General features: G+C 41.0%; 1 protein-coding gene across 2 annotated transcripts in view; it reads right to left on the reverse strand.

Moving 5' to 3' along the window:
• ATG2B (autophagy related 2B) overlaps positions 1-12,730 on the reverse strand; it is a 68,243-nt gene that overhangs the window by 5,373 nt on the left and 50,140 nt on the right. For both annotated transcript variants that reach the window (XM_084898403.1, XM_084898402.1), the window contains exons 33-37: positions 11,765-11,959; positions 10,578-10,679; positions 3,786-3,864; positions 3,276-3,483; positions 154-223 (exon numbers count right to left, since the gene is read on the reverse strand). In XM_084898403.1, coding sequence (XP_084754529.1) covers positions 154-223; positions 3,276-3,483; positions 3,786-3,864; positions 10,578-10,679; positions 11,765-11,959 — 654 coding nt within the window. The remainder of the gene's footprint in view (positions 1-153; positions 224-3,275; positions 3,484-3,785; positions 3,865-10,577; positions 10,680-11,764; positions 11,960-12,730) is intronic.

Below are 12,730 nucleotides of genomic sequence, written 5' to 3' on the forward strand. Positions count from 1 at the left end.
GCAAATGGTATTCAATTTACTTTAAAAACAATTACATGTTAAAATCTTTCACTTCCATATATAAAACTTAAACAAGAAAAATTTTAATTGAGTCCATTAGAAAAACAAATGAGATAATTTTATGGAGAATATATTTATCTAAAATTTCCAAACCTGATCCATTGATACATGTTTGCCATGATAATCAAGCCGAATAGGAACTTCTGATGTGAATCTGAATTCTCTGAAGATAAAGAAAGAAAGGGATATTTATATTCAAATTACTAATAGTTGAAATTAACTATAAATTAATTTGTTCAACCGGAGAATAAAAACAAAACCACAAAATGAATAAAAGAGAATTACTTTTAGCATTATATTTTCTTGAGATAATATAACTAACCCAAATGTTAATAATCTTATAAATTTTATTTTTTATATTTAAAGTTTCTCTCAAAAAACTTTTCCTAGTTTACTTAATAATGCTCATCTTAAATATTTATCCTGGCAGATATTTCTCAGTTAAATAGGATGCAATTACGAGCAAGTCACTTTACCTCTTTGAGTCTAAATGTCTTTGTGAATAAATTTTTATTTTTATTTATTTATTTTTTCCTCTTATGTTTCTGATCGGGGCACTACCAGGGGCACTTACTGCCCGAGCCAGTGAATCAAAATCAGCAGATTCTCTCCGAGAACTCTAGCACATGTGAATAAATTTTTAAAATGCCACCTACACTGGTGAATTTTAGTGAGCACTCCTGAGATTAATGCTTGTAAGCAGGATATAGGAACACAAATATTGGGAATTCTTTGAAGATGGAATTACACACCGCACACATCACACAAAAGGAGTTCCCAAAGGCTGAACTGCAAATTAAACTGGACACACACGTGTTCTACAGAATCAATGTTGGTGATCATAGCCTACACCATCCCACAGAGACCACTTAACCTCAGTAAAATGAAAATGCTGATTCACATCATTACTGCAAAAAGGTCATCTCCCTTCTTCTGAAGACTATCTCCATTCTGTTCTCTGAGTAACAGATCCTCAACACCTGCCTCTTCCTTTCTTACGTTTTTTTCTCCATGGCACAAAATAGTATCCTTTGGTTACTTTTAAGTTCATTTAAAAAGGGATTTTTCTCTACTTTGTTCACAGTGCCTAGAATAATGTGTGTGTGTGTGTGTGTGTGTGTGTATATATATATATATATATATATATAGCAAATGTTCAAGTATTTGTTGAATAAGTAAATGTTGAACAAATATTGGTGAGAACTTAGTAGACCATCACTTGGAAAATGCACTGAGTTCAGGATTAAGACCTGAATTCCAGTCCTGCCTCAGCCACAAACTATGTGATTTGAGTAAATCAACTCACCTCCCTGGGTATTAGCTTCCTCTTTTCCACAGTGAGTAACTGGACTCTACCTCTAATTCCCATCCCAGGGCCCTGGACCCTCTAGGAGCTTTTGAGAGTAGAAATAGAAATCTATAAGCTATTTGACACAGTCTAATGGAAAAACAAATATTTACTGGGTAAGGCAGGCTACTTGCTATACTGCGGGAAGCCACAGCTTTCCAATACTATCTTGAGAGTGCACCAAGGAATGAGGAAGGCCAGTGGACCTTGAGCATTACCAGGGCTGATGCTAAGCACCAACTGTTCCTGCTGAGATAGTGGTGGCTTGAAGCAATTTCCTGACCTGATGGCCTCCAAGTAAATGTTTACTGGACTTTACTAATCTTTGCTGACTTAGAGACAGTCTGTCTGCTGTTTGCTGTGCTTTACTGAGGGCAGGATGTGTATCTAAAACTGAATAATAATAATAATCGCTTCTCGGCCTTTTGGCTAAGATCATGTGTAGTATCTGTTCTTATCAGTTTAAAACTGAATAATAAGCGGATAAGACCAGGTTTCAGAGTGTCTTTTCAAGAAAGAGGCTCTAAATTCATATTTCTTGTATAGTATTTTCATTTGTGCATTGGCCACTCCTTTAAGTCCTAAACCCTGCCACGAAGGTCACGGCATCTGGTGCCACAAACAGGGAGGGCCTGGAGGAGAAGATTCGCCTGAGTAAAAACGAAATAAAAAAGGAAAAGTGGAAATTCACCAGAAAGGTGGGAAGTTCACTGTGCACAAAGCTTGTGCCAGCTTCAGAGTCGAGACCTTAGTGGATGGGAATATTTTTAATCAGCCAGGTTATAATGGGGAAGAATTCGAGTAAAAGGCAAAAACATCATTGTAAATTTTTAGTTTGCATGCTCAAGGATAAAGGAATTAAGGTGTCAAAAGGTACTCTCTTAAATCAGGCTCAAGGAAAATGAATGCCCTTGTCATCTTTAACTATGTGTGCTCTTGTTCGAACTGCATTATGCCCACTTTGTATTGAGGATCAAAAATCTGTAACACCTAAGGCCCTGGATCCTCCACTTCTAGTGTGGGAAGTCTCATCAACTAGAGAAAATGAGGCTAACAGTCCTTTTACAAAAGGACTCTTTAATGTTTTGTCTGAAAATTACCATATGACACTTTGGGACTGGCAGATTTTAGCTAAAACAACTTTAGATGCCAGTCAATGCTATGAAGAGCAGAATATGATAAGATCTGAGAACAACAGGCTGAGATCTAGACCACATTCTGGCTATAAGTCTCTGGCAATGTAAAACATCTGAAAGATCCAGGAAAAGAACTCTGATTTATTAAGTCTTGTCTATGTGTTATGCGCACTTGTACATATTGTATATATGAGTGTCTGTTAATTGTTGTTTTATCTGTCTTTGTTGTTTGGTTTAATTTGTTTATTGTTAGTCAATTAAGCATGCCTTCAATTTATTTTAATAGAAAAGAAACAGTAGATGGCCAGGCCATTACTAAATTTCCCCATAGCAAACAATGTGGGGGTAGGGAGAAAGAATATGAGATAAATAAATACACAGTTGATGATTTGGCAGTGAGGAGAGAAGCTGATGCAACCTCATAACTACCCTACACAAGCATGTTAAAGAACAATCTTCACAACACTAAAAGAACTTTGTTATCAAAATTGAACGACTTAGCCGAGATTGGTTTGGCTCAGTGGATAGGTCGGCCTGTGGACTGAAAGGTCCCGGGTTCGATTCTGGTCAAGGGCATGTACCTTGGTTGCGGGCACATCTCCAGTGGGGGTGGTGCAAGAGGCAGCTGATCGATGATTCTCTCTCATCGATGTTTCTAACTCTCTATCCCTCTCTCTTCCTCTCTGTAAAAAAATCAATAAAAATATTAAAAAGAAATTTAAACGACTTACCTAAAAAACACAGGCTGGTCACTAAACGACGCTTCTTCAGCCGCGAAGTCCTTCTCTTCCTCCCCGTTCACCACTTCCGCTGAGTTGGCACTGTCGCTTGGGGAAGGCTGCTTTGGCCCAGAGAAAGAGAGCACGAGGCTTGGCTCCTTGGAGGTACTCGGGCGCCGTGGCACACTGCAGGTGACGTCAGCGCCGGGAGACTTCTTCACTGAAAGTGTAAAGTGCATGTTGGGGACACTGGGATGTATGGTAGAGCAACCGTACATCACTCTGGCTTTAACTTGTTTTGCTACGTTTCATTTTATGAGCACAATTAACGGCTACAAAGAAAAATGACTTTCACCTTTTAAACTACTTTTACATAAATTACATTTGCATAATTTAATAAAAAATAAACACAACTCATTTATATAGTAAATGAAAAGGAAGACTATATAAGTACATTCTCAAAAAGCCTCCTGACAGTCAACCCAAGTACTGGTTATAGACTTTGCAATACCCATCTAGTACCTTCTGGATCTGGAGCCATGAGAAGCTCTACTTCTGCAGAAAGGCTTGTGAAGAAATCCTTCAGGAAGAACAAGGCATCCTAAAATTGAAAGATGCAGTTATAAGTAAAAGAGGGGGAAAGCTACATCTATTTCTAAATCTCTGAAACAAAGTATCTTAAAATCCCATATTTTAACTAATTACTCATATATAGTTCTAATTACTGAGTCCTTACTATATGTCAGACATGGTTCCTATTCTCATTCTCTCTCACTCGCACACATTCCCACACACTTCCTTGTTAGTTCCCACAACTCTATTAGAAAATTGTTGTAGATGTGAAAATTAAGACACAGAATTAAAATGACATAATGATTTCTAAATCAGAATACATTTTCTTTTTCTTAGAAATACAGCATCCTCACTCTCATTCCGCATAGAGTTCTCACTCTACATTGGTGGTAGTAATATTACTATCAATAATACCAGCAGCAGCATGTCCTGGATACTTACGAGTACCTTAAAAATTCTCATTGTCTTATCTCTGCTTTTACCACTACGTTATATTGGTTAATACATTTTCTTCATTGGGCATGATATTCAAAATTAAAATGCAATAAAATCACCCATTCAGTTTGGTCTCTTCTGAAATTATAAAATTACAAACTAAATGTATAAGTCTAACTTGATGCTGTCTAGGCAAGCCATATTTGCCCATTATCAGCAGCTTCATTTTGCCTACCTAATTCAAACTGACAAATCCATTTTGAAGATTAAAATTAAATATCTCAGCTATTTTCCTTTATCCTTCCCCTCTACTTAAAAAATTCAAAAATAATATAAAGTTTTAATGTGGAACCAAAATGAAGTATGAAGGTTAAGTTACAGGGTTACAATATTTGGTAGCACACAAAATCAGACTGGAAATTCCAAAGAATCTGACTGACTACAGATCACACTTGTAAGAAGTCTAAATAGCAAAAGTTAGGAAGGTATTTTTCCAGGTAACATGGCAGATTGGACTGCAGAATAAGCAGCTGGTTCAACAGTACTGGAAATAGAAACATTCTGGCTCTACAGTAGGGTAGTGGGTTCATGCATTGTTCATTAGATTATGCATTACACATATATTTTATACATTATTTACAATACATATACTTACATATTACTATATATGTGTATATCTCTCTATATCTTAAGTATTAAACAGTTAATAATACATGAAATTTATTCCTAGGCCACTAGGTGGGGATATTTTAATGCTATGTTTTTTAAAATATGACTGCCTTCAAAAAGCAGAGAAAATTTATATGCTCTTTAAATATGCTCTTTAAAAATATAAGACTAAAGGACAGTGATTTACCCATTTTTTACTACAAATGCACAAAACACCAGACAAAGGGATACTAATCAAGTCTTTTAAAATGTCCTCAGAATTTTTTTTTAGTTATTTATGCTACCTCTCTAAAATTCATAAGTCAAACAACCCAATTTTATAACTAGCAACACAGGCCCAGGCCAGGTGGCTCAGTTGATGAGTGTAGATTTACACTGTAAATCAATAAGTAAATCAAGAAACAAACTGTGGAATACCCATACAACGAAATACTGATCAGCAATAAAAATGAGTAGACTGCTATATACATGGTAGCACACAGCCTACATGAATGTCACGGACATAATGTTGGGGAGGAAGCCAGATGCAATTCCACTGACACCAAGCTGTGGAATGGTAGCTAGTGTGTGGTGCTGCAAATGAAGTCAGCGGTTGCTTTGGAGTGGTGGACACTGACTACAAAGGGACATGAGCAGACTTTGTAGGGCACACAAAGTGTTTCAATTGGTGTCACAGTTACTCAAGTGTATATTTGTCAAGCTCTGTGCATTTATTATATGCAAACTATACTTCAATACAATCAATTTCCTAAACTTAAAAATTTGTTTTTTCATTTAAGCTAAACTTGAACTACAAAATGTGTATTTCCAGCATTAAGGCCGTATGATAGAAGATATTAATAGAGCAATATGACAAAGTGTTAAAGAATTACTTTTCAGGTCGTTCTCGGGCCATTAAGCAATGACGCTGAAAAACCACGAATGTGCGAACTGGTCCTGCCACATGTTCAGCATCGCAGCCTCAGCTGGGCATTTACTTATCCTTCCTGCAGAGGAGACCTTCCCTCTCCTCTCAGAACTGCAATTAGGCCCTCGTGCTTTCACAAAGATCTTAATGTGGCTCACTCCATTGCATTCCTTAAGGCCCAAGCAAGTGTCCCCTCCCCCAGACAGCCTTTCCTGATCACCTCTCACTCTTCCAACCCCACCTCCCGCCCCGCAACCCCCCACCTGACCTTGGAGCCCTCTGCTGCTGAGACACCTCATCCTAAGCCGACCTTTATCACTTGTAGTCCCCACAGGTGCTAAGTCATAGTTTATGTTGGTCCCGCCACACCACACAGAGACCTTTGGGAATAAGATGTTTATTCATCTTTGTACCCCTGGCATCCTAGTACAGGACCTGGGACGAGGCTGGCATTCAGCATGACTTGGAATTAATTAGCAGATTTCCAGGCGGTACAATACTAAAATGAATACTAGACTAAGAGTCAGGAAATCTGGGCCCTTCATAGTTTGGACCTCAAACTGCCTACCTCTATAACCTTCATCATCTATTTACCCCCCTAGATGGAGATCACCCCATCTGCCTATTTCCTGCTTACTCCATGGGACCACTGAGCTTTGGAGGCAATTGCATTGAACTCCATCAGCAATGCAGCTTTTTATTTATTTATTTTTTAAAAATACATTTTATTGATTTTTTTACAGAGAGGAAGAGAGAAGGATAGAAAGGATAGAGAGCTAGAAACATCGATGAGAGAGAAACATCAACCAGCTGCCTCTTGCACACTCCCCACCGGGGATGTGCTGGCAACCAATGTACATGCCCTTGACCGGAATCGAACCTGGGACCCTTCAGTCCGCAGACCGACACTCAATCCACTGAGCCAAACCAGTTTCAGCTTTATTCTTATTTTTTAAATATATTATTATAGATTTCAGAGAGGAAGGGAGAAAGAGAGAGAGATAGAAACATCAATGATGAGAGAGAACTATTGATCAGTTGCCTCCAGCACATCCCCTACTGGGGATCAAGCCCACAACCTGGGCATGTGCCCTTTGCTCAGAATTGAACCTGGGACCCTTCAGTCCACATGCTAACACTCTATCCACTGAGCAAAACCGGCTAGGGCAGCAATGCAGCTTTTTAAAAACAGGAGAAAACAATGTGTTGCTTTCATACTTACTATGAGTCAGTGAAGATAAATAAAAGAGATATGCTTGGTAAAAAAAATATATATATATTACTCAAAGCATTATCATTCATCAACTGATAATGAAGAACACAAATATTTGGTTTTCTAATCAGACGATCATTTGCTATCTCAAAATACAGCGTATCAATCTTAGAAGCTGCAAACTAGGAAGGTTTTTTTAATCACTAACATACCCCCTGAGGTTTACATATTTGTAGCATGGCTTTGTTTCCCAGGCTTCAGAGCCTGGGGAATTACTCCCCATTCCTCCTCAGTTTAGTTAGAGCATTTATTTCCCTGTCTTCTCTAAGATTAATATTTGCCCACTTTAAAATCATAATGCATTATAGCTCTAAAGAAGAAATTAAGCTCAATATTAAAGAGAAAAGTCTATTAAAGAAAACTGGACTTGCTAAGTCTAGTGAAGTCGTGCCATAAAGATGTACCTTGTTCAAATCCGTGCTCACATGTGATTTCCACAGATGAAATTTCCCATAAATACTTCATCATATTCCTACTAGTCAATGTATAGATAAATTAAAATATGGGTAGCAAGAGGTATTATTCTCATAATGAGAAAGCATAAATCTAAAGTTCTCCTTGGTAAGTCTGACCTAGCTCAGAAGCTATAAATATTAATGAAAAATTGTGCTAAGCATCTGTTTCACATTTTTTCTAAGATATGTCTATATTTGGTTTACAATATAAATATGATTTAAGCTTATTCCTAAATACGTTACTTAAATAAAAAAATCAACATTACTCAGTCAATATTAAGTGAACAAATAATGCTACCATCCCGCACATACTCTACGTTCAAACCTCAGCTCACCCCAATATAAGGTATTAAAGGAGTGTTTGGCTAAGTATGGATAGAGTGTCGACCTGTGTACTGAAGGGTCCTGGGCTTGATCCTAGTCAAGGGCACATGACCAGGTTGTGGATTCAAACCCTAGTGTGGGGTATGCAGGAGGCAGCTGATCAATGGTTCTCTCTCATCATTGATGTTTCTATCTCTCTCTCCCTCTCCCTTCCTCTCTGAAACACACACACACACACACACACACATTAAAAAAATAAAAATAAAATAAAAGGAGGGTTTATTTCGGCGGCAGATTCTTCTTAAAACCCCATTTATTTTCTTCAGTTGTTATATGATCTTTCACCATCTATGCAAGGCACCAAACTAAGCATTTTACCTACACTAGTCTCATTTAATCCTTTGTTTAAAAAATGATGCTACATGTATTACTACTGTATTAGTATTTCTTCAATTTTATTAATGAAGAAAATGAGGCTTGGAGAAGTTAAGTAACTTAGCCAATGCCACACAACAGGTAAAAGAGAGCTCATATTTAAACCCAGGTCTGACTCCAACCTATGCTCTTCTCTACTACACTGCACCACTACAAAGCATCATATTGTCGTACTAGAGGCCCTGCATGAAATTCATGCATGGACAGGGTCTCTAGCTGATGGCTGTGGCCTCTCTTCATTCCGTGCTGCCCCCCAGTGGTCAGTGCACATCATAGCGAACAATCGAACTCCCAGCCCATCAAACTCCTGAAGGGACACTTTGCATATTGGGCTTTTATACAGTGGTGCCTCGCATAACGAACGCCTCGCACAGCGAACTTTGGACAGGTTTTTCATGAAACCATCGGCCAAAAAGCAGAAAATGGATGAAGATGTGCAAGATTCGGTAGACTCTACTTAGTCTGTCTTAAAATTAAAAAAATGTGTGTTTTTTTAAAAAAAAAAATTATGTTTTTAGATGTATCTAAATAAAAATATGTCATCTTATTATATTTTTTTTATGTCATCTTAGCATATTTTATGCTACAGAATGAATTATTTTTTTTAACATGTATTGTTATGGGAAAACGCGTTTCACATAACAAACTTTTCGCATAACAAGCTTGCTTCTGGAACGAATTAAGTTCGTTGTGTGAGGCACCACTGTATATATAGACTAGTTGCCTGGTGCACAAAATTCGTGCACAGAGGGGGATCCCCTCAGCCCAGCCTGCACCCTCTCCAATGGGGAACCCCTTGGGGGATGTCCAACTGCCAGTTTAGGCCCAATCCCTGTGGGACATCCCTCTTGCAATGTGGGACCACTGGCTCCTAACCGCTCAGCTCCCTGCCTGCCTGCCTATCTGATTGCCCTTAACCCCTCTGCCTGCCTGCCTGATTGCCCCTAACTGTCCTCCCCTTCTGGCCAGGTTGCCCCCAACTGCCTTCCCCTGCTGGCCTGATCTCCCTCCCCACCAACAGCCCTCCCTTGCTGGCTTGATTTCACTCTCAACTGCCATCCCCTACTGGCTGATCTTGCCCCCTGCTGGCCTGATCTCACCCCCAACTGCCTCTGCCTGCCTGATTACCCCCTAACTGCTCTCCTCTGCCGGCCTGATCTTGCCCCCAATTCCCCTCCCCTGCCAGCCTGGTTGCCCCCAACTGCCCTCCCCTGCCGGCCTGATCTCCCCCACAATGGCCTTCCCCTGCCGACCTGATCTCACCCCCCACTGCCCTCCCCTGCCAGCCAATTTGGTTCTGATTGGTTGGTTTCTATGCCAGTTAGCATCAAAAGCTCTGCCTCCTAGGCAGCCACTGGCTCCTCACAGTTCACCCAGATTTGGTTCTGATTGGTCGGTTTCTATACTAGTCAGTGTCTCTAGGCCTATCTCTGGGCCTGATCAGGAGGCCCTGAGAGAAACAGAAGCATGGCTACTGGAGAAGCCCAGAGAAAAGAGAGAGAGAGAGGCAATAGCTGACCAACAGCTGCCATGGAGGCTGCAGATCAGGCCCTGCCTCTCTCTTCAGGCCTCTCTCTGGGCCTGACCTGGAGCACCCACAGCACTAATTGCAGGACTGACTTCTGGTGTTCGGTTGAGCCTCAGTCGGTTACGGACCCTGGATTTTTATATATTTGGATACCTTGAATAAAGCCTGCAGAAGAGGCACCAACTATGTTTTGGACAGCATTTTGGCCCAAAGCAAAACCTAAAATCATTTGATGGGATGCTTGTTAGAATATGGGAAAGTGAATGTATGTCTTTCCATAAATCTCTGTTGTCTGTGCCAATTTACTAATCTGTCATTTCACCCAGGGCAGAGGAACTGTCTTCCAGGTGCTGGAGTAAGACACAATCCTTTATATCTTTCGATCGTATTTCAGGGCTTCCTTTAAGACTCTGAGAACACCTGCACGTCTGAATTAGAAATGTGTTCATAAGAATTAGAATGAGAAGCAGGTTCAAGGGCAATGTCATGCAAACCCTGAGGAGGAGACCGGAGATAACATCTAGAATGATTACACACCAACAGTTCAGATTCCAAAAGCCTAATAAATCTGCCCTGTTCTTTACCAGCAGAAGTCTATATTAATTATCCAACTTTCAAGACGTTAAATAAAAGGCATTTGATTCTTAAGTCTCTCATTCCGAATGCGGGATGTGTATCTTACTGTGGTCCCATGGATTATGGGTGTCGTACGTACCTGGTCGATATTGAGGCGTAGTGGCATCAGTGACACTCTTAAGCAGCACTCCTGAGGTGACCTGCCTGACTCCGGGCGCACATGTAATGCTTTAACCGTCAACTACAAGAAAGAAGGGGGAGAATGTCCCCAATGAGATTAAGATGTTGCTCTCATTTTAAAAAAAGAAAGGAAAAAAATTATATTTCTAGAACAGAAAGTGGAACTGTTTACCCTCTTTCCTTAAAGCCTGAATCAAACTTTTCTGGGTCACACCCTCCCTCAAGAATCTGAAAGATATGGATGCTTTTGAGAGAGAAAAGAGCACACGGTGCTGCCGGGCAGTCACAGGAGGCTACAGCCCCGGAGCTCAGCCCAGTCCATGGCCCAGAGCCAGCTCCACGGCGCTTTCTCCCGGGAGCCCTCACTAATCATTTCTATTCCATTACACCTTTTAAAGTGTTAGAAATCTGAACCCTTCAAGCAATCCTAACTACTCTGTGCAAATCACTAGGGACTTCCGATTTCTCTCAGCTATCCTCATGTTGACGGTTTTAGTGAATGGACCCTAGAAGTGACAAGCAAAATAACCTTTAAACCATAAAACTTTAAGCAGCATATTTAAAAGGGGTTTTCATATTAAATTGGGTAAAGATACCCAGTAATTCTCCCCAATCTAAATCTTCTGCAGTTATCTATATAATAGAAGCCCAGGACCATTATGGCAGAATGACCAGAATGACTGGTCACTATGACACGCACTGACCACCAGAGGACAGACACTCAATGCAGGAGCCCCTGGTGGTCAGTGCACTGCCACAGTGAGAGCAATGCTCAGCCAGAAGCTGGGCTCACGGCTGGCGGGCACAGCAGTGATGGTGGGAGCCTCTCCCACTTCCACGGCAGCGCTAAGGAACGGCCAACCAAGTGGCTAGGAGCGAGCAGGCGGGTGGTAAGGAGAGGGCAAGTCAAGTGGTAAGAAATGAGCAGGTGGGCAGTAAGAAGCAAGCAGGCGGGTGGTTAGGAGTGAGCAGGTGGGCAGTTAGGAGCAAAGGGTCAGAAATCCCCTGAGGGGTCCCGGATTGGGAGAGGGTGCAGGTTGGCCTGAGGGCCCCCACACACAAAAATTTTGTGCATCAGGCCTCTAATATATAATAAAAACACTTTTCTAGACTTCAGACAACAAAATATCAGGTTTGCAATCTTACCATGTTGGAATGAGCTTTGCGAGGCATTTCCTTGCTACAATACAGGTACAAGAACTTATTCATCTGAGACGTGGCCAGCCGGTCTCGAATCTCTAGGTCCTGCACAAGGAACACCTGCCGGGAGACTGGGTGCTCCAAGAGGCTGGGGTCGCACTCCGGCTTGCATGGCGGGTAGACTTCATGCTGAAACTTCACCTTCACAGACAAAGGAACACAGGGCCATCTTGACATTTTATTTAAATTAGATTTTGTCTTTGCAATGCAAAATGTCACTCATCTTATTTAAATTCTCAGCTTTCAATTCCACTTTCATAGTGCCTCGTTCCTTCATTTATTTGCTCACTTATGTACCAATCTGTATGTACCCTAGCACATAAGGATAAGCTTGACTGACATTTCCTATGTGACCTTGGCAAAATCCCTCTCCTTTCCAAGCCAAACTCTCAAGAGGAATAAGACACACAATTATCATCTTGCGCTTAGGAAACTTTCTGAAAAGGAATCAATGGCAGCAGAGTTGAAGTTCCAAAGCAGGCAAGGATCCAATTAGACACATGGAATAGGCATCATTGTATCTCCACCTAAATCCCCCTAATATATGACAGCACCATCCCAAACAAGCTGACAGAATTAAATGCATACAGTCATTGGGGGCCTGGCCCTACTGTGTAGATCTAGACATCCACAGAGGACCTGACGTGTGCTACTCAATGCAGGCCTTCCCAGACAGAGACTCCAGGCATGGCTCCCAGCGTGGTCCTGGGGCAGCAGGATCAGAATCCCCTGACAACTCATTAAAAATTCATATTCATGGGCCCTACCTCAGATCTACCAAAGCAGAAACTTTGGGGCCCAGCAAACTGTTTTAACAAGCCCTCTCGGGGGTTCTGATGCTTGCACATGGGGGGACGGGGTGCACTAATGAGCCCTCACTAATGCTCCCACTCCAGTGGAACTTTCCCTTCA

The sequence above is a fragment of the Pipistrellus hanaki genome (genome assembly GCF_964339955.1).
Source record: "Pipistrellus hanaki genome assembly, chromosome: 1".
NCBI classification, from domain to species: Eukaryota; Metazoa; Chordata; class Mammalia; order Chiroptera; family Vespertilionidae; genus Pipistrellus; species Pipistrellus hanaki.